Raw genomic sequence first — 22,097 nt, 5'->3', positions numbered from 1 at the left:
GTATTTTAAACGAAATTGAAGTACGAGGAGTAAAATGCAATTTTCTCTTCTATATACACCGTCCTCTTCCTCTATCACTGAGCTGGGTTGCAGGAGTTCTGCTATCTTCCGAGGACATGGCCAGGCCGTCCATAGAGATCCCCGACGGCTATTGCCCCAAAGATCCCATCTTGGTGCGCCCTAGTAGCCCCACGCCGCGCCACACTATATACCTTTCCAATCTCGACGACCAGCCCTTCTTGCGCTTCTCCATCAAGTACGTCTACGTCTACCGGCGGTCGGTGGCGGCGGAGGCCCTCGCGGCCTCTTTAGGCAAGGCTCTCGTGGAGTACTACCCCCTCGCTGGCCGGCTGGTCCGGAGCCCGGAAGGAGGCAGAGAGAAGCTTGTGGTGAACTGCAATGCCCAGGGGGCGGTTTTCGCCGAGGCCCATTCCATCCTCACCGCCGACGAGTTCCTTCGAGGCGCCGCCCGTCCCAACCGATCCTGGAGGAAGCTCCTGTATGAGCCAACGGACGAAGAACGGAGCTTTATTGATGTCCCACCACTCCTGGTTCAGGTCAGGAGACTGAGGACAGAGTTGACTCGGATTTCGTGCTCAATTTATTCTTTTGTTTTTTGCTTGTTCCGGTTCTAAATTTGTCAGCGGCAACGGCATTGACAAATCCGGCCAAGCTTTCTGCTGGGATTAACAGTTTGGCATCTGGATTGGCCATCAGGTGACGTACTTGAGCTGCGGCGGCATGATACTCTGCACGGCGATCAGCCACTGCCTCTGCGACGCCATCGGCACGGCGAACTTCTTGCACGCGTGGGCGCTGCTCACGGCCAAACCCAGCGCTGCTGTGCCCGTCGCCGTCGTCCACGACCGCCGCCTCTTAAAGCCTCGAGAGCCGCCGCGGATCGAGTTCCCCCACCCCGAGTTCAGTAGCCAAACACAGGAGTGCTACAGCATCTTCCAGCTCCTCCTTTCTCAGCCGCTCACCCCTGTTTCGATCACCTTCACGGCTGCCCAAATCCTCCACCTCAAGAAGCAGTGCGTGCCGTCGCTCAAGTGCACCTCCTTCGAGGCGCTCGCGTGGCACGTGTGGCGCGCGTGGGTCAAGGCACTAGACCCTCCGCCGGCGCTCCGCGTGAAGCTCCTCTTCTCGGTCAACGTGCGCCGGCGGCTGAGGCCGGAGCTCCCCGGCGGCTACTTCGGGAACGCGTTCGTAATGGCCTGCGCGGAGACATTTGCGGCGGAGCTGTCCGGCTCGAGCGCCCGCGGTGGGATCATGCTGGTGCAAGCAGCCAAGGAGGGAGTGCGCGACGGCCAAGTCCGGTCCGTGGTGGATCTGCTGGAGGAGCGTTGGACGCGGCCGGACTTGTCGGCGAGCCTGGTGATCTCGCCGTGGACTAAGCTGGGGCTGGAGGAGGTGGACTTCGGGGAGGGCCGGCCGCTCCACATGGGCCCCATGACCAGCGAGATCTACTGCTTGTTCCTGCCGGTGGTCGGAGACTTGCATGCCTTCACCCTGCTCGTGTCAGTGCCGCAGGGGATCGCGGAGAGGTTCCACCATTGCTGTTTGATACAGCAGCCGGATGAAAGCTACATGAACAGAGAGATGTAATCACAAACATAAAATCAAATCAATCTCTTCCTCACCATAAATCTTAATCTTAATCTTAACAATTGTTTAAACACGTACCTTTTGTATCCAAAGGGTGGACAAGAAGGTTGCCCAAAACCCCATCACATCAATGTCGAGAAGTAATGCAAAAGAAACAAAGGTTCTTGCATTATTGTGGGTCAATGCTCTAGTGGTTAATGAGTTGGGAGCGCAAGAAAGAACGCAGCACAATTGGAAGGGAGCCACTTTTTGACTGTCTACCTTTCCCAATGAGTGTGGGTAAAGAAATTAATCCCTGATTATAGGTTAGATTAGCAGTTAAAGAAGAATAGATGCTTTGATTAAGAGAAAAGTTAATGTGTCGACTAACTATTCGTTCATTCTTCTAATAAGTGGTCTTGCGGAAAGTTCTCATGAAGATAAGGAATCATGTTTCAGTGAGTACCAGCAGAACTGTGGGTGATGGTCACACCCAATCCTCTGCTTGACAGTGACAAAATGTGTCGACTAAATCTGTGAGAAGATTATCAGAATCTTCATTTGGCTGATGATTCATGATAGGCTTAAGACTTAATATTTCTTTTGCTTGATTGCTTCTTGCATCAGAAGAATCATCAAAACACCTCATCAGATAGTCCTGAGATGGATTGGCTTGGTGGGTAACGAAGAAGACAGTATTGCCAGCCGGGAATAGAATACTATTTCTTTCCGTGGACTAAGTTTCTGGTGGAATAAAACCAGAGAAAAAAAAGGACAAAAGACAAGATTTGTTTTTGAAAATGGGGATTTCTCAGAAAACTACAAAAGAAAAGGCATTAGAGTCCAAGGCTAGACTCTCGTCTCCATGCTCTTCATGTGCCTTCAACTCATTCTCGCACAGCAACCTGTTGAATTAGGAAATGACTACACTGAAGATGATCTATACGGCACACTGACCGAGAACTATAAAGTATTTCATACTGTTCTACGGATGTTTTTCAGGAAAAAAAAATGAAAATGCAACAGAGATGGAAGCTTTCTATTCAACTCTCTCTGTTCATCAGCTGAAATTGGATTCTCGTGGAAGATCCCATTTCTTACACACATGCCTCGCCACCTCCCCCCAACAACCTTCGCAGTAGATTCCAAAAGAGCTGCTCCCCTCGCTTGTTCTTTATCTTTGTTTTTGCATTTTTTTTTTGTTTATTTTCTCATTCCTGTAATATCTTGAACATTGTTTCTATAAATGTTCTTCTGTCATTTCACCTTCTTCCCCTGTTTTCTGAAACTGTGCTCTGGTCCTCCAATTCTCCTTCTTCTAAGCTTTTAGCCTTGATTTCTGATCAGTATTACAATATCAAAATCCATTTTTTCTGTGATTCGTAGTGTCAAAATCTGATTTTTCAACTTCTCTACTGTCTCATTAATTCATGACAAGATAGTTCCCCTTGATGTTTCTTGTCCATGTCACCTGTTTTCCTAAATGAAATCCTCGTCTCAGAGTTAATGAACTTGGTTCAATCCTTCTCCGTGGTTTTCCTCTACTGGTTTTACGTTTTCTCATGAACTCAATTTAACATCGACTGCAGCGTTTCGATCTGCATATTACATTTAGAAGCAAGTTTGGATCTTTGAAGTAATTCCATGGCGACGGCGCCGCCACAGCCGTCGTCATTGGAGGAGGAGACGTTGATGAGGCAGAGACGGCAGAAGAGAATGGAGGCGATCAGTCGAACCGGGAGTTTGCGCGGCGGTCGCGGATGCGGAAGCAGATGCAGCTGGAGGAGCTGACGGCGGAGGTGAGTCGACTGCAGCGGGACAAGAGCCAGCTGGTTTCCATCCTTTGCCTCGCCGCGCAGCAATGCACTGCGTGGAGGCTGAGAACGCCGTCCTCAGTGCGCGAGTCCCTGGAGCAGATCCTCCTCAACGCGCCCTGAGGCGCATGCACCGGCGTCGTCAACTGCTCTGTTCCTGTTTCCGGTATCTTGGGGAACTTCTACTCCGTTGAGGCCGCGAGGGCGGCGCACCACCAGCAGCAACAGGAGGCGACGGAAACGGTGAAATCCGTAGCATGACTCAGAATCAGGAGATCAAAGGTAGAATGGAGAGTAATTCCTCTGTCTTTATCTCGGAATGATTCTTGTTCAATTCAACAAACCTATATAACCAACACCCTGAGCAATGGCGCGCATGTTTATGCCTTCAGGGGAGATGTTTAATTATTGCTCAACACCAAAAAAACAAATTTTAAGAAGAGGGACATTTCAAGGAAGCTTGGCATTTATGGTGCCTGCTGATTAGCGTGTGACCTTTTCCGAATTGGTGCAATTAATTAATTAATTATTATATTGAAACAGATGTGGACTATGATTAGTAGTATGTGTCAACAAATGTAATTAGCATATATATTAACCATCAAATGTATATCAGTATATATTAACCCTTGGTTCACGGTGCTAGATAGGAGGAGTTTACTCGAGAGTTCGGTGCTATGATTAAAATATGGGATATTGTCATATAAGATTTTAAAATTGAAATTTGGCGCGTCCAAGTGTGTCCTCTTCATACCTTACCATTTACACTAATGGTTAGTAGCCGCTCGTAATTTACCTCCTATGTGTTGACCTAGGGATGAATTAGCGAGAGCGCTGGAGGCAAGCGAATCATCTTTTACCACATGAGATAGGAGGAGTTTATGCCCCGGGGCTATGATATCTAAGTTTTTATCTAAATATTCATAGTTTGATCTCCAACTATAATGTATTTATAGAAATTTTTCCTCCAAATAAGACACACAACCAAAGGATGCTGGGTTTCTGGACTACCTGTCGCGAGCGCTTCCTGATTTACCCTAGTGGCGAGTGGTAAAATTCCATAGGGCCAGACTTGTCACCCCAGGGTTAGTCAACGATGCTAACTGAGTTTATCTTTTTAAAGTCTCAGGGCTCACACCGAATCCTCTGGTCCACTTTTTGTGGACCAAGAGATGATCAACAATGTAATTGCGGTCGGATCACGATCGTGATTCAGCTGTAATTGGTTGTGATTCATTCCTGGGTTCACCTTCCCACCTAGGTTTTAATTTAGGTTGGGTGGGCAATCGGAGGCCACCACCCACTTGGTGTCAGGCAACCCGCCCACCGCCAACGACCTCCAGCCACCCACACCGACCAAAACTACAACCTGGATGGAAAGCTTAATCCATGGAGGGATTACAATCAATTGCAGCTGAATTGCTACTGCGATTCGACCGCAATTGTATTATGGATAATCCCTCGATCCGCATGAAGTGGACCGAATGATCCTTTACGATGCCACGGTAGGATATCCGAGTTGTCACCTAGGCACCCACGGTTTGATTCCCAACTATAGTCTATTTATAGGTGATCCTGTCTGAACACTGAATCGATGGACGCTAGGCACATGGCGCTATCTGAATCGATGACGTGGCTCTCTGACCGGCCGTATGGAGCTCCGGTGAACCTGCAAAGAAGTCGGGCCGGGAAGGGGTTCCCGGCGACGACCCTCCGACGCTCAAGTCATGCAAGAGGAAACTAAGGAAGTGGCTTCGAAGATCAAAGATCGCGTACCTCCCGCGAAGTATGAGGACCCTTATATAGAGCTATGAGGAGGCTGATGCACACATACCGAGACGAATACGTGTCCTCTTACCATACCTCAGTATGGGCTTGTCAGAGGAGCTTGCCTGACACCATACCGCTACAGTCCGAGCACCTCTCTGATGGGACGACAGAACCTTCTGTCGTAAGGTTTAGTGTATGACTTGGTCGCTGGACATGCTTGTTGTCAGAAGATGTTTCCCTTGTCCTTTTGTCCCTTCTGTTCCCACGTCGAGCGTCCGGCCGCTCGGCAGTCCCCTCACGTCCGACTGGACGTATGTACGGATCCACTCGAGAGATTCCCGGTCGTGTGCCCGGAGATTCCCTGTCATGTGCTCGGCTAAGACTGTTCACGACATTGCTGCCTTGTGCTTCGGCCGAGCGGGCCATCCGCTCGGCCCGGCGACCTTGTTCCCCATGAGCGTCGGAAACCCGACTCCCCGCGCGGGTTATCTTTGATTCGGTTCTGACCGGTTCGATCGATTGATCCGACCCTTACCCGACCGGCCGAACCTCATCTTGCCCTTGGACTTTTGACCTATACGTGTCATTGACTTCCCTCAAAGGGGGCCCTCGTTCTTTCTGCAGGATCAATAGGAATTTTTTTCTTCAAATAGGGTACATCCAATGGATGCTGGACCGTCCACTCTTCACGCTTCTCAATTTACCCCTAATAGCATATATGAAAATTTTATGGGGCCAGTAGAGATGGCAACAGGTCTAGGTTGAGGTAAATTTGGCCAAACCCAGGACCCGCCTCACCTCTCTTTGGACTTACCCCGCCCCCGCCCCTATGAGCCCGACAGGGTGGATCATAATTAGACTCATTAGACCCATCATATTTTATTTTTTTAATATAAAATATTTTTTAAAAAATTAATTAAACATTAATTTTTTTAATATTTATATTAATAATATTTTGTAAAAAAATATTATCATAAAAAAATCTATTCAATTAAAAAATAATTATCAATTTTTATTTAATTAATAATTAATAAAAAAATATTATACGGGGGTCGATCCGGTTAAACCCGGAACCCACCCTGGATCCATTTTGAAACCCATTTAGATAGGTCTAAACCAATTCCGTCGGAACGAATTTATTATGGGTTAGATTTTAACCCTCCCTATTACAATCCTTAATAATTAGATTAGTCATCTAAGCACTAATCAATGAGGTTAATTAGATTTTTATATTTTTTTATTTGATAGGAGGAGTTGATATGTAATAAGAGTCTTATTTTTATCGGATAAATTATATGTCATCAGTATTTGAATTACTTGTAATATTGATCTGTGAGGAGATGGATCATTTTTTTATAAAGAGGATGTTCTTTTTTACATATATTGGTGAGAATAAATAATCCTCATTTATAAAATAGATAAAGATCATCTATCCCCACTAATATACGTAAAGGAAATACTTTCTAAACCATAAAAATGATTTATTTATGTATTTTTCATAATAATAATTTTTTTTTATGTTACTGAATCAATAGAATTAATCTTTTCAAATAACGAGATAATATATTAAAATATAAAAATTAATTAATAATATTAAAATACAATAAAATATAATTAAAAAATCACTTTTAACATGATTAAACTATTGCAATAAGTTTGATTAAATGCCAATTTTAAATATTTTCTTAAAGGGCGATAAGTTGTCGGACAGGCTCAATTTTGATAATTAATTTCGATGAATTATGATATGCATTTTTTTTAATAAACCGTTAATATAAGAATATTATGTTTGTAGAAGTTTTTTGATTTATGCTGATAGCAACCGGTTATATATAGAATTAGTAAATAAAAAGAAATAAATAAATTGCCCAGGGAAAAGTATAATTCTCCGTCACTTGTCAGCGGGTAAACAAGTGGGCGAAAGTCTTCTACGTGTGAGTACGGAAGTTTAAAATATCTTCATATATTAGCACCCAAGGAACGCACCCATGACCTTCTCCCTCTCAAACCCAGGAATGGAAGAAACAATGAGATGCGCCACTAGCAGCTTGAGAACTGATGCGCCAAGAACCCTAATTTGTTAGGGGGTTTCTGGCCAGAGGGAGAAAAGGCTCGTTGGTTAAATTTTGTACGGGTTATCCGCGAGTCAGCGAGCTGTAGAGCGCGCCAGATTTTACGGGTTCGACGCGAAATCCCCGAGCTCGCTTGGTCGATCTTAGCGCCTGAACCGGTTTTTCCGGCGGTAGCTCTTGTGGCTTTCCTCTGACCGCGATCCACGCAGAGAGATGCTTGGCTGATTTGAACTTTCTCTTTCTCATCAGCGGGGTTTTCTTTGGTTCTAAAGGTGCCGCTCTTGATTCAACTGAAAAAGGTTATTTTTTTTTTATATTTCAAACCAAGAAGAATTGCACATCGAGGAGACTGTTGGTACTTAATTAATAGGCTTTCTTATACGTTGGTTGATTTGAGTGAAGCTTTCTGGTATTGGAAAGTATGATTTCCGAAGTAGCTTATCTTCAATTTGAGAAGACTTTGCCCTATGAAACGATCTAATGGAGCCACCAAAATAAAACTTTGGTGGGTTTTTCCCCCCTTCATGTTCTCTAGAGATTCCACTTGGTTCGGAAATAATTATACTGGTTCCTTTTATCAAAGATTGTTGATATTCTTTTAGCTGCTTTTAGTTCCCTTTAGCTGTTTATTATAACTCAAAATATGTTGACTGTTGATCTTAACTTCTGTCACGATATCCTATAGTGAATTTCAGTATTACTTGTTTGGTCCACAGTGGATTCTATTGTCTTTTATTTATGTTTTATTTCCGGAAATTTGCTGAGCACGTAATTATTTTTTGGTTCCAATAACTTGGATATTGAGGGTGACAGCGATCAAATTGTCAACCACTGAAGTCTTTAGTTGATGGTAATGTTCACCGTATTTCTTGATGATTTGAATATTCAAACACTCCTTGTCTAGTGGGTCTTTAATGCCTCCTTAATTTTCTCCATAGCAGATTCCATCTTCTCATCTCTGGTGAACAGTAATTGAGTTTATTCTCTTAAGACATGCTGAGGGAACAAAGGGGTTCTGTTTGACACCTTTGTGGTCATCAAAAAATTTAACCATGATTTCTACATTTAGATGCATGATGGACTAGGAATTCTATTTCTTCTTCTCATAGTTGTATTTTTCTGTTAGAAGAGAAGAGATTATAGAAATACCATTCTTGTTGCATCAATCAGTGCTCTTTTGATTTAGATCATCTATGATTCTCAGAAGTTTTTTCTTCTCTCGTTCTTGCCCTTATATCCTCTGGAGTTTTAATGCCTGTTTTCACTTGTTTTGCAATCTCATATGTTTTGTAAATTCACATTCATGATTTCTGATGCAAAATTCAAGACATCGCCATTCTCTTGTGATAGGAACTTTTGGAGATTCAATGGACAACATTATTTTTTCAGGCTCCTGCATGAAGGAAACTAAACGTAGTGCTTCTATCTTTAAAAGGCCTCAACATTAATTTCTTCGTAAGCTTATACACATTAGGGGAAAGTCAGTACAAAATCAACATGGGGGCGAATTGTTGTGTGGCTGTAAAGGACAAACCCTTGCCTAGTCCTCTTCGTTTTGAAGTTTCAACATATAGGAGTTCTAGAAACTCGCCTACTTGGAGCTTTCGGTGGGATAACCGAACACACATAGAGGATGCAATGGAAAATGCTGCCCAATTTGCTCAACAGGATATTGAGAATGCTATGCTTGAGATTAAGAGTGAATCACCAAATGAAACTGAAATATTTTCTGATAGTGGCAGTCCATCAAATGCTTTCCAACTACAAAAGTGGCTTAAGTCTCCAGTTAGAATTGGAACTGCTGGGAAGTCAAGAGATGTTACTCAAGGTAGAATATGCCACAAATCTCATTTCTTGAGTCAGTTACATGTTTTCATGGCACCAAAGAACAATAATATTGTTCATTTGTTATAGAAAATTCTTATTTACTTGCATTTTTTTATATATCAAATTTACCATTTTTATTCGGTGGTCGAGCACTTAACTTCCAAAGATTTATAGATGTCACTTGCATAACTTGGAAACCATGTCTGTTATCTGGAGTTGTTTGCTACTCTATTCTCTCATTAGCGCTACATGCAATTCCATTATGTATTTCATGCCTGGAAAACAGTAGGAAGGTAATAGCCCATTGTATCATTTTGCTTCTCTATTTTCTTATTAGTGCCACATGTGATTCTACTCTGTATTTCAAACCAAGAAAACAGTAGGAGGTAATAGTCCATTGCATCGTTTGGATTGGTCTGCCAAGTCACAAGGGATGCCAAACTAATGTCTTATGGTCATTTCCATTAATCCAACACCATATTATTTAATAACTTTTGCTAAGAGTTGTCCAGTTAACTTTTGTCTTTTTTTTGATTCATCTGCTTCTCAAAACCAGTTCATTGCTCTGGCTAACTGTACTATGTTAGTACTGTCCTTTTGCTTTCTTATAATTAAAGAGTAGTATTAGTCTCTCTTTGCCTTCATGGTTCTGAATTGTTCTATTCTAACCATTTGTAATGTATCTTCCAATAGCAAGGGCAGACTATGAGAGATTCTTGTTGCTTGGTTTGTTTAGAGAATGGTTACTGGTTAATCACAAGCAATTCTTGTTTTTCTACTGAAAATCTCATATCCTAGTCCATCCATGGCCCTTCAGCATTCAATGTTGAATTTCCTTTATATAATAAGGAGACAATTAAGAATTTAGTTGCAACGGTCATAATTTTAAAATAAAATCTAGTTACATTTACTCTTTTATATAGTACTTGGCCGCCTGGCAATATTTCTATGAGACTATTGTTAGTCATTAGAGTTTTCTCCTAATCTCATGAATTCTATAAATCAAAAGAACTCGAACAGAGAAAACACGAAGATTTAGTAATATCAAAAGCATGACATAACAAATAAATATAGAAAACTGAATAACGACGATGGAACATGAATGCAGCGGAAGAGCCATTGTTGTAAAGCGTCGTTTTCTAGATCCCGAAATCCCATGGAAGAAAAAGGAGCAAGGGGGTGGTCTTCCTTCGGAATTAAGGCGACGACGTTGAACTCTCTACGTAAATGGGGAATGCAAAAAACTATCGATCCCTTTTCCAATGGGGATCATACCCATATATAGTGGATTCACATCCATTATCAGCCAAAGATAATGATGGTGCGGGTTTAGGGTTTTACACATATGAAGTTAACATTCAATAAATAAAACCCAATAAACTTAAGTTAGATCACATAACGGGTTGGGTTTCTTAACGACATAAATTTGTATGTGACAAGTCGCATGTGAGCCCACCTAAAGGAAATAGAATTCGATAACTTCCACTTGGGCTACATGTGATTTGTGTACAACATATGAAAAAAGTTTAGTTGACGTCAATAACAATGTCAAATTTTATGGGTACAGAATACCCTGTAATCAATTTGGTCTATTAATTTCATTGGTATAAGACTAAATAACTATATATGACGGTAATAAACCTTAACATAATCACAGTACTAATGTCATTAATGACATAGATTTAGATGTGGATGTATAGTATGGAAATTATATGAAATGTGATCAATACATATTAATTTTCAATTAGCCCTAATGTATCATATTTGCAAACACTTCATGCTAAATTGCAATTGTTGGTTGCTACTCGGAAAACCTAGAGGTTCCACTGTGCAAAAATTTTGTACAAAGGTCTGAACCTTTTCCTAGCTACCATGTGTTCTTTTAAATTAAATTTTGGATCGCTTGCGGAACTTAACACGTTTGATCCAAAACTTAATCTATTCGTTCTTTTAAGTTTTGGCTTGGGTCTCCTGCGGAACTTAACACGTTCGACCCAAATCACCTTAAGTTATTAATTCCATTAAATATTAATTTCCATAATTGGTTCCCAGTACTGACGTGGCGAGGCACATGACCTTCTTGGATACGGGAGCAACCACCACCGACTAGACAAAACCTTTTATGGAAAGCTAATATTTAATTTCCTAAAATAACTTTAGGTTAACCGAAAAGAACAATCAAATCACAAGGGAAAGAAAAACAAAAGAACACTATATCGAAAACAAATTCGAAACTCTAGAATCGTATGCCTCTTGTATTTAGTATTATTTCCAAAAATAACTAGTATGATGCGGAAACAAAAATTACTAGTTATACCTTTTAGAAAGACCTCTTGATCTTCTACCGTATTCCTCTTCTAACCCTGGACGTTGTGTGGCAACGATCTTCCGAGATGAGAACCACCAAGCACCTTCTTCTTCCTTACAAGTTTCGCCATCAAAACTTCTCCTAGGATGAAGAGGTTCGCCACCACCACCATACTCCAAGGGATGCTAGAAAGAGGCTTCTTTCTCTCCTTCTTCTCCTTCTGATCGGCCACCAAAGATATCTCCACCACGAGAAGGTTTGGCCACACAAAGGAGAGGAGAGGAAAGAAAGGGCCACACCCAAGGAGAAAAGAGAGGAAAAATAGAATAGAGTCGTTCGCCTCCTCTACCCTCTTTTATAATCCTTAGTCTTGGCAAATAAGGAAAATTTAATAAAACTTCCTTAATTTTTTGCCGTTGAAAAGGAAAATTTATTTAATTAAAATAATTTTCTCTTTCAAATTATAATGGTCGGCCACTTCTCTCAAAACAAGGAGAGTTTTAATTAAAACAAAATTAAAACTTCCTAATTTGTTTCTAGAAATTTATAAAATTTCTCCAATAATTTTAATCCCTTCATGATTGGTTAATAAAAAAATTTTTATAAATTAAAATCTTTCTCTTAAACATGTGGATAATTTTTAAAAAGGAAAGTTATCTCTAAAAATTAAAATCTCCTTTCAATCTACAAATAAGGAAAGATATTAAATCTTTTCTTAATCTTTTGTAGAAACTAATAAAAGAGAATTTTTAATTTTCAAACTTTCTTTTAAATCATGAATATAATTAAAAGGAAAGTTTTCACAAAATTAAAATCAACCTTTTAATCTACAATTTTAAACTCTCTTTTAAATTATATAATCTATATAAAAAAATTTTAAAATTAAAATTCCTTTTTATTTTAATAGCACTAAGCTTGGGTTCGAGATAGGGTCGACCACCTCATGAACCCATGAACCATGCCTTTGGCCGACCCTAGCTTGGTCTCCAAGCTAGCTTGGCCGGCCCCTATAGGATGGGTAAGAAGGTGGGTATAGGTGGGTATAGTACTCTATAATTAAGAGGCTACGATAGGGACCGAGAGGAGGAATTGGTTTTGGTCTCCCGATAAAATTAAGCATCCGTGCTCGCCTCGAACACACAACTTAATTTTATCAATAATAATTCATTCCACTAGATAACTATTATGAACTACCAATCCCAAATTACATTTTGGGCTCCTTATCACGAGTGTGTTAGTCTCCTGTGTTTAAGATAACAATGTCCACTAATTAAGTAAGTTCGACAACTCACTTAATTAATATCTAGCTCAAGAGTAGTACCACTCAACTTCATCACCTCTGACTAAGTCCACTGCAGGGTTTAACAAATCCTTACGAGCTCCTCTTGGGACATTCTCAACCTAGATCACTAGGACACGCTTCCTTCTATAATCAACAACACACACTATAAGTAATATCATTTCCAACTTATCGCTTATTGATTTATTGAACTAAATCTCACCCATTGATAAATTAAAGAAATAAATATCAAATATATGTGCTTGTTATTATATTAGGATTAAGAGCACACACTTCCATAATAACTGAGGTCTTTGTTCCTTTATAAAGTCAGTATAAAAGGAACGACCTCAAATGGTCCTACTCAATACACTCTAAGTGTACTAGTGTAATTATATAGTTAAGATAAACTAATACCTAATTACACTACGACCTTCCAATGGTTTGTTCCTTTCCATCTTGGTCGTGAGCCACTGTTTATAATTTATAAGGAACCGATAACATGATCTTCTGTGTGTGACACCACACACCATGTTATCTACAATATAAATTAATTGAGCAACTACATTTATCATAAATATAGACATTTGACCAATGTGATTCTTATTTCTAGATAAATGTTCATACCAAAAGCTAGGCTTTTAGTATACACTCTAACAGCAATAACAAATGATATCAAACTTTATGATTCTAGAAGGAATCTATATCACATTTACAAACACTATATGCTAAACGAAACCAGTAAATCGTGATATTTTATTTCAGAGTGTCAAATAAACATATAAAATATCGTTTTAAGCTTTATGTACGTATAATATTCAAAACAAAATATTTGTCTTTATAAATAAATATAGAGCAATAAAATAAATACACTCCTACTAGATGAGTACTTTCATAAGAACTTTCATATTTATAATTTGCACATGAAACACCTTAGGCACCAAACCCTTAGTGAGTGAATTTGCCAACATGGAATCATGTTCTATCATTACTTGACTCTGAAGTCTTTCTTTAATCGCTAGAAACTTGATGTCGATGTACTTGGACTTTAACGAACTACGGTTTGTTGGTGCAGCGGGGTGAATTGCCTGTAAAATAAGAATACCCTCCTCAAACTTTCAAGTAAAAAATTAGCAACAATAATAAGAAAATAAAATAAAGCAAAATAACAGAAAAGAAAGAAGACTCAGCGATTTTGACTTGGTTACAATCAAGAAGGTTGTTAATCCAAGGCGGTTGGAAAGCGCAATAGAAAAATCTCCTTCTCTGAAGGCGGAGAAGCCTTTTACACACTAAGAGCTCTAAACTATTGCTAGGAATTGAATACTGAGTTGATTGATTAATTTCCTAGCTCTAGAGGTCTTTATATAGCTCCTGGAAATCTTATCCCGAGTGTTGAAGGCGCCTCCAAGGGGGTTGAGGGCGCCTCCAAGCAGTTTGATCGGATAAAGCTCTATCCGATTGCAAACGGTCACGAAGACTGGGTCTGAGGCGCCTCCAATGCTCTTGAAGGCGGCTCGGACTGGTCTGAGGCGCCTTCAAGGTGATAGAGGCGCCTCAGACTGGTCTGAGGCGCCTCGGACGGCATGGTATAAATACTGCATGGTATAAATATTTTCCAGTTTTTCTTTTTCCTTTTCTTCCGAAGCTCCGATCGCTTGGGTGATTTCGGCCAACCGAAATAGGGCTCATCCGAACCCAATTTCCGGCCTTCTCCTCGAGCAGACTTCCGACCCGGCTTCTCGTCCCTCGAACGTCGCGCACGTTCTTCTCGTCGACCGGTGTACTCTTCCGTAGCTCTTTCGTCCTTCGGACACAGTGAGCCCGTCAGCTCCCTTCCCGTTCCTTCCTTCTCGCTAGCTGCGTCTTCCTGCGCTCCTAAGTTCTTGCACACTTAGACACAGGGATCAAATAACAAGCAGGACCTAACCTAACTTGGTTGATCACATCAAAACACCCACGGGGTCTAATAATCTCCCCCTTTTTGATGTACATCAACCCAAGTTCAAGTTAGGGAAACAAAAATAAACATGTAGTAATTTAAAGAAATTACTAAACTAACATTTTAAGCAGAAAGGTTGCAATAAAAGAATTTGCAACACTAAGAAATTTTTTTTAATTTTTAACTCTTCCTAACTGGTTCCTATCTCTTCCCCTTTGATCACAGCAAAAACGGGGTATAAATATGTTCAAAACAAATTTCTAAGTATTTTGAAAAAGCTTCTAAGTCTTTAAAAAATTTCAAAGTATAAAATTTTAGACATTTTTCTAAGTTAAAAAATATTTTTGAAGAATTTCAAAAAAAATATTTTTTTTAAAAAAACTTTCTAGAGCATTATTTAAGTATAATTTTAATGCTTTATCAGAAAGTTAATTAAACATTTTTATTCCAATATTTTGGCTTCCAGGTCGTAGCGAGACACTAGGCCTTCTTGGTTATTGGAACAATAACCACTTCCTTAGACAAAGCCTCATAAATCAATTTTAATGTTTAATTTTCTCGCTGAAAGCGCTAAGTCTAAAGTTTTAATTTAGATCAAATGCTCTAACTATGATATTTAAATTTTCATTTTAGTTTATCATAATTACTCAAATCTAAAGTAGGGAAATTTGAACATTCATAAAATTGTAGTATCTTTTTTATTGTTAGTTTGCCAAAATCCTTTAATTGACAGGCTGTTTCTTTTAACTCACTATTAGTTAATAATTTTTCTAATTGACAGGAATATTCTGATTTGCAAAAATCTTTTGACACTATATTTTCTAATTCGAAAAAATCTTTCGATGATGTTTCTAATTTGCAAAATTCTTTTGACAAAATATTTTATAATTCACAAAAATCTTGCAGCAACGTTTTGATTGACTTAACCAATTGATCAGGAGGTGGAGACCATACTTGACTTACCTTGTCGGTCGTTGATTCTCCCCTTGTTGAGTTGTCTTCTTCTGAAGACTCTCCCCCGTCATCGATGCTCATCTGGGATGATTGAGCTTTCTGTGTCCGCGGGATGAAATTCGGCTGTTAGGGTTGATCTGGCAGTTTCCTCGATCTCGAAGTCTTCTGACGGTTCAGTATCCATCGAGGAGTCGGCTTCTCTTGGTTCTTCGTGGAGCTTTAAAAACTTTTCCCAAAGTTCTTTTGCACTTTGGTAGTCACCAACCCTATCAAGCTCTTCATCCGGTAGTACGCTTAGAAGGTGAAATTCAGCCCGAACGTTGTCATAAACTCGTCACGTTGCTTATTGGTCCAGAGGTATTGTTCGATGTCTTCTCCATTCGTTGTCTTTGGTGCTTCAGAACAAAATTTCATTATTAAAAAAATATCAGCGTCTGTGTTAAGATATACCTCCATTCGTTGCTTCCAGAAAGCAAACTCCCCCTCAAATGCTGGTGGATAGATGTTAGCTTCGGCCATCGTTTTGTTACTTCAGTCGACGGTTAGTCCTTCTGAGGTGTTCTGGCTCTGATACCACTTGTTGGTGCAGCGGGGCCGGCAAGAGGGGAGGGGTGAATTGCCTACAAAATAAGAATACCTTCCTCAAGCTTTCAACTAAAAAAGTAGCAACAGTAATAAGAAAATAAAATAAAGCAGAATAACAGAAAAGAAAGAAGACTCAGCGATTTTGACTTGGTTACAACTAGGAAGGTTGTTAATCCAAGGCGGTTGGAAAGCGTACTAGAAAAGTCTCCTTCTCTGAAGGCGGAGAAACCTTTTACACACTAAGAGCTCTAAACTATTGCTAGGAATTGAATACTAAGTTGATTGATTAATTTCCTAGCTCCAGGGGCCTTTATATAGCTCCTGGAAATCTTATCCCGAGTGTTGAAGGCGCCTCCAAGGGGGTTGAGGGCGCCTCCAAGCAGTTTGATCGGATAAAGCTCTATCCGATTGCAAACGGTCACGAAGACCGGGTCTGAGGCGCCTCCAATGCTCTTGAAGGTCCGAGGCGCCTCCAATGCTCTTGAAGGCGCCTAATCAAGATACCAATTGTTAGGGCCGAAGGAATTTAGATATCTCCATAATGGTATGATATTGACCACTTGGGCCTAAGCCCTCATGGTTTTATTTTTGGGCTTTACTCAAAATGCCTTATAAGTCTATGATCTTTTCTATGTGTTTTCAATGTGAGACTTTGTTTTCAATCTTACAATTCCAACAATATTTATCTTAATCATCCATGCAATATGCCTTTAGACCGACATATTTTATGCATACGATCTAAACAAATAAAAAAATGTGTTCCTTAGTTATAAGCTACTCTTGAACATATATGTGGAATAAAAGTAATTTTCCTTTTGGCCAATTACTCTTAACATAAATATATGTCTATTTACACAAAATGCACTAAACCTATCTAAGGTGTCGTCCTTTGGGCCGACATAATAGTTCAATTTACTAACACGTGTGTAGATAGACTCAAGAAATCCTTAGGAACCTTAATCGAACATATAATCACTCGATCAACTTTAATAGCTCAAGTTTAGGTTGATCAGTCAATTGATTCTTTATGACAATTGATTGGTAACAACTAATCGATTGACCGTGGATCCGATTTTAGGACCATCAATTAATTGATGATTTATGTCAATCGATTGGTATCACCCAATCGATCCCGTTAGTTGATTACAGAACATACTAATCAATTGATTGTTGATTCGCAATCGATTGGTAAACACTAATCGATCCCACAGCCCTCTGTTCTCAACTTCAGTATTGACAATTGATTGCTAAAGCCAACAATCGATTGCCTTAAGCAGTTGATTCGGCTAATCGATTTAAATTGATTTTGTATTGACCTCAAGTCCATCAATCGATTAGTGAATTGGTGTCTTCATTCGATTTGACTGATTGATTAAAATTAATTCTTTATCGACTTCAAGGCTATTAATTGATTGTCGAATTCTGTTCGCAAATTTTGGCTTGGCCATAATCGATTGCCAGACTATGGCCCTATCGCGATTTGCCCTAAAATGGATCAAAAGATGGTTTTTCCACGAAATCGACGACGGTTTCCGTTGTTCTTCATGTTCTTTGTGAAAAACACGAAAACTTGGAAGAACTAAGTCTATCCTATGTTTTTCCTTTCAAGATTTTTGACGATCAAATATTGATTTATACTAGGAAAACTTAATCTAGCATAAAAAAAAAGAAGACCAAATTAATGAAAAACCCTAACTTTATTGCCATAGCATACGATGAAATCAACTTAGCTCTGATACCACATGTTAGCCATTAGAGTTTTCTTCTAATCTCATGAATTTTAGAAACCAAAAGAACGAGAAAACACAAAGATCTAGTAACATCAAAAGTATGACATAACAAATAAATATATAAAATTAAATAACGACAATGGAACTTGAATGCAGTGGAAGAGCCATTGTCGTCTTCTAGATTCTGAAATCCTGTGGAAGAAAAAGGAGCAAGGGGGTGGTCTTTGATGTGGGAAATCGCAAGTATACGACTCTATCGTTAAGTAATAAAATATATCGATCCACAGGAACAATTGATTAATTTCCAATTGATTTCGCAGAGACGTTCGAAGGTTGGTTCACGGGAGTAAGTGGGAAAGCTTGAGTTGAGATTGCAAGAACGAGAGGTTTGAGAGAGAGGGATGCAGAGAGAATCATAGAAAGTGACAGTGAGATCACTAAGAGAAGGCAGTGGTGAAGGGCAATTCTAGGATTTCGATTTTACCCAAATGAATGTAAACATCTAATCTATATTTGGTTTCTCATCCTCAATGAGTATTTATGTAGGTAGACTATTATATGGTATCTGATGTGAACTTTTACTTCTACAACGGCGTATCAACCCTAATCATGGTCTACAGTGAATTATGTTTGATCCATTAAGCTTTATGATGACCTAGAGCTCCTCACGGCAAACCGGATTGCACTTTCATATCCAACTCTCTGCGTCTCGGTTTTCTACGCGTCGGAGGATCGGATTCTCCTTTCAGTTCATCACCAATCCCTTGTGGGATATAAATCTCGTGCTTTTGGCATTGAGATCGTGTTAATACGGTAGATCCGGATTATAAACACACATTCTCTCAAACAAAAAACATGCAAATATATAGATTAACTGAAAAGATGTTCACATAACAAAAGGGCTACTCCCTACATCTTAGAATCATGAGAATTACTCCATAACAAAGGTATGACAATCCAAAGACAACAACGAAAGCATTCATACAATCAAATTAGAGAATAGGGTTAAGAGATGTTAGGGAGAAGTCTTCGGAGTAGTTTCTTGCATCGGAGGTGGATGGAGCGTCAGAGTTGATGAAGGTGATGACTCTAGGGTTTCTCCAAGAGTGGAAACTCTCTCCCAAGGAGGGGACGAAGACTTTGATGAACACACTGCCTTTTATAGTCGCAGGGTTGGATGCTCGCCACATGCCGTGGCACTGGCCATGGCTGCCCGTGGCGCAAAGACCAAACTCGCCACGGGTCGTGGCGTTGGTCACGATCGCCCGTGGCAGGCCAGCAGAGAGGTTGCCCGTGGCAGGACAACAAAGCTTGCCACGGCCGCCCGTGGCAGGACTGGGCTTTTGGATTTCGACATTTTTGCTCCCTGTATCGATCCAATCTTTCCTCCTGTCATCCAAAATAAACGAGAGCAGTATCTAGGAACAATAAAATATGAAAATGAAGCATAAAATCAAATTACCACGAATTATATATGCAAAAGTGAGTCGAATGTAGTGCGAAAATATGATAAAAACCATATATACTTCACACTTATCAGTTTTCCTTCGGAATTAGGGATCTGGTGCCGAACTCTCTACGTCAATGGGGATGCAGACAACTATCGATCCCTAATCCAATCGGGACCATACCCATATATAGTGGATCCGCATTCATTATCAGCCCATAGATAATGACAGTATGCATTTAAGGTTTTACACATGTGAAGTCTATATCCAATAACCAAAATCCAATAAACTTAAGTTAGATTACATAGCGGATTTGGTTTCTTAATGGCATAAATTCGTATGTGACAAGTCACATGTTAGCCCACCTAAAGGAAATAAAATCCAACAACTATATGTTCTGCAATGAAAATCTCAGGGGTGGTGGTGTGTGCTTTAGTCCAAGAGTCCTTAAGACAGAAATATAGTACGAGCAAAGGATAAATTGACTGTACTGTATTTTTTTTTCACCTTTTTTCTTTTTTAAAAGACTGGATCAACCATCTGCTCTGTAATGTCAGTCACCGTGAATCAATTGCAGTAGGAAGGAAATTGTAATGTTCTTTTCTAGGTTAATATGCCATCTTGTTTGATTTTTGTGTTCTTTAGTTTTCCTTCTTTTGTAACTTGATTTTCTTGTTTGCTGGTATTTAGTATGGTTTTTTTTTAATTGCTAACAATATTCATATAATTTGAAGTGGTTAATGTGCGTCAAGTTCATGGAGAATGTTTTGAGGAAGGTGCTATAGATAAGTCAAAATTTTCCATGCATGTAAATTGCTAAGCTATTATGAAGATACATTAAATTAGATGTAGACTCATGAGGAAACTAAGAAATTAAGATTGGTAATGTAGTTTGTCATCTCCATGGCGTGTTATTTCACATGTCAAGTGTATGTGATATTGATAGTCAGTATTTAGTGTATTTCTTAATTATTTTAAATTCTAGATCATTAATCAGACCAATAATTAATGAGCTTTAGGATGAAGACACTTTCTGGTCCTTCTAAAATGATCTTCTATTTCAGGATAAAGATGAAGAGATACTACAAGTTATATATAAAATTATCCTCTGATGCCTTTACTAACCATTTACTGCATTTCCTTTACCTCTCTTATTAGAAATTTTTTTGGCTTTAATTTAATGTATTCTTTAATCAAACAGAAACTCCATTCACTGCAAATAATTCATCCCCCAAGGTGAGATTGAATAAGTTGTTTCTGGTTATTCTCCTCTTCTATTTGGCAATTTATATTAATCTCATGTTTCCCTTTGATTTAAATTCAGAGAATGGGCCATACATCATCAAAATTAGCCATTGCTTCAGATTCGAAGTTAATAAACTCAGTGGCCTTAATTCCTTTGTCATCTGCATCTAGAGCAGATCTGTCATCTTCTTTGAGTGATTCTTTGCCGTCTAATCCAACTTTAACAAGGAAGCTGTTCCAATCACCCGGCCATGAACTCTCACAGGAGATATCTGACAGCAGAATAGCATCCCTTCAATCTGTTGATGAGAACAGCTCTGCTGGAGCAAGGCCATCGTTTGTGCTCTCTTCCTGCAGCAATGACTTCTCCATAGGTGGTTCCCATGGTGGGTCTTCTGATGCCTGGTCCACGCGGGCATTCTTTGAGCTTGTGGCTTCTTCAAATAAGGAAAGATGGTCAGCTGACAGTGTCAACCTTACATCATGTAGAAGCCAACGAGCTTGCTCAAATCCTCCGGATACACCTCCTCATCAGAAGATTTGCAAAGCATGCTCAAAGCGATTAACAGGGCACTGTGTGGTTGCTGTTTTGGTTTGTGGTCATCTTTATCATTCCGAATGTTTGGAGAAAGTTACTATTGAAACCAACCGATACGACCCACCTTGCCCTGTCTGTACGCATGGAGAAAAATCTGCAATAAGGCTATTCGAGAAGGCTGGCATGGACATAATCAAATCTTGCAAGGGTAAAATGGCAGAAACTGATGCACTTGGAGACGCTCAGTCTGATGATGGGAAGGGGGCTCGAAAAAACCTCAAGATAGGAACCAATTCGAAGTGCAGATCTTACAGAAGGTCTTTCTTGAAGCAGTATTTTTCCCTTGCTAAACCATCACAATCAACATCCAGAGGTGGACCTAAGATGAAGAAAGGATTCTGGGAAAAATATCGTCGCGAGTGAAGATTCGAATCATCAGTAAGTTTTAGAAGCAGGTTAGGCTGTGGCAAAATCATTCTGATCCCGCATTGCCATGCCACATAGAATGGAAAAAAAAGCATCACAAAATTAGTTTGCTGTTCACCTAGTAGATCAATATGCAGAGAAACAGGTGAAGCTGGGAGAAAATGAAGCCCTGAATCAAGCCCCTTCAATAATTTCCCCCTTTCTGTGAAATATTTGATTCTAGGGCACCTGGTAGTAGTATCTCAGAATTTATTTTAATTGTTGGCAAATCTGCTGTCTAAAATTTGGCACTCCCAGTGACTTTGGGGAGCATAGGCTGAGTGATTGTATGCTATATACGCTCATCTTGATATAGAACTTGTCTTCTGGTCGCCAATGTTTTTAATTTTAATATTTGATTAATTTTAGAGATGATGGAGCCGGTTTTATGAAAGTTTTTCATTAATTATCATGTAAATCAAGAAGCACAGATGACATGAATTTTTGAAACTTGCCAAGTGTAAGTTTAGGAAATGTTTATTATTTAGTTTCAGGAAATGTTTGCTCTACTTATCAATTGCCTGGCTTGAGTT

At 39.7% G+C, this 22,097-nt stretch overlaps 2 protein-coding genes across 6 annotated transcripts; both read left to right on the top strand.

Moving 5' to 3' along the window:
- The first annotated feature begins 74 nt into the window (after positions 1 to 74).
- On the top strand, positions 75 to 1,649 carry LOC121976957 (alcohol acyltransferase 9-like). Its single transcript, XM_042529397.1, has 2 exons — positions 75 to 557; positions 718 to 1,649. Exons 1-2 carry the CDS (start codon positions 117 to 119, stop codon positions 1,606 to 1,608), a joined length of 1,332 nt encoding a protein of 443 aa, XP_042385331.1. The 5' UTR covers positions 75 to 116; the 3' UTR covers positions 1,609 to 1,649.
- Positions 1,650 to 7,163: 5,514 nt separating this feature from the next.
- Positions 7,164 to 21,916, top strand: LOC121976955. Of its 5 annotated transcripts, none has more exons than XM_042529394.1 (4): positions 7,164 to 7,515; positions 8,633 to 9,071; positions 20,518 to 20,552; positions 20,641 to 21,916. In XM_042529394.1, the coding sequence occupies exons 2-4, from the start codon at positions 8,741 to 8,743 to the stop codon at positions 21,520 to 21,522; spliced, it is 1,248 nt and encodes a 415-aa protein (XP_042385328.1). In that variant the 5' UTR covers positions 7,164 to 7,515; positions 8,633 to 8,740; the 3' UTR covers positions 21,523 to 21,916. The 5 variants fall into 5 exon arrangements, with proteins under 5 accessions (XP_042385328.1, XP_042385326.1, XP_042385329.1 ...); XM_042529392.1 differs by having other exon boundaries at positions 8,594 to 9,071; XM_042529395.1 differs by having other exon boundaries at positions 7,164 to 7,542.
- Positions 21,917 to 22,097: the final 181 nt, after the last annotated feature.

The sequence above is a fragment of the Zingiber officinale genome, chromosome 4B (genome assembly GCF_018446385.1).
Source record: "Zingiber officinale cultivar Zhangliang chromosome 4B, Zo_v1.1, whole genome shotgun sequence".
Taxonomy (NCBI): domain Eukaryota; kingdom Viridiplantae; phylum Streptophyta; class Magnoliopsida; order Zingiberales; family Zingiberaceae; genus Zingiber; species Zingiber officinale.
Note: the sequence above shows the minus strand (reverse complement) of the source record. Positions and strands in the feature narration are given on the sequence as shown.

Excerpts from the sequence above, each read along its gene's own strand:
- LOC121976957 (XM_042529397.1), top strand. The coding sequence starts at position 117 with ATGGCCAGGCCGTCCATAGAGATCCCCGACGGCTATTGCCCCAAAGAT. Across the intron at positions 558-717 it reads TCCCACCACTCCTGGTTCAG|GTGACGTACTTGAGCTGCGG; the intron begins GTCAGGAGACTG and ends ATTGGCCATCAG.
- LOC121976955 (XM_042529394.1), top strand. The coding sequence starts at position 8,741 with ATGGGGGCGAATTGTTGTGTGGCTGTAAAGGACAAACCCTTGCCTAGT. Across the intron at positions 9,072-20,517 it reads GTCAAGAGATGTTACTCAAG|AAACTCCATTCACTGCAAAT; the intron begins GTAGAATATGCC and ends TTAATCAAACAG. Across the intron at positions 20,553-20,640 it reads CAAATAATTCATCCCCCAAG|AGAATGGGCCATACATCATC; the intron begins GTGAGATTGAAT and ends ATTTAAATTCAG.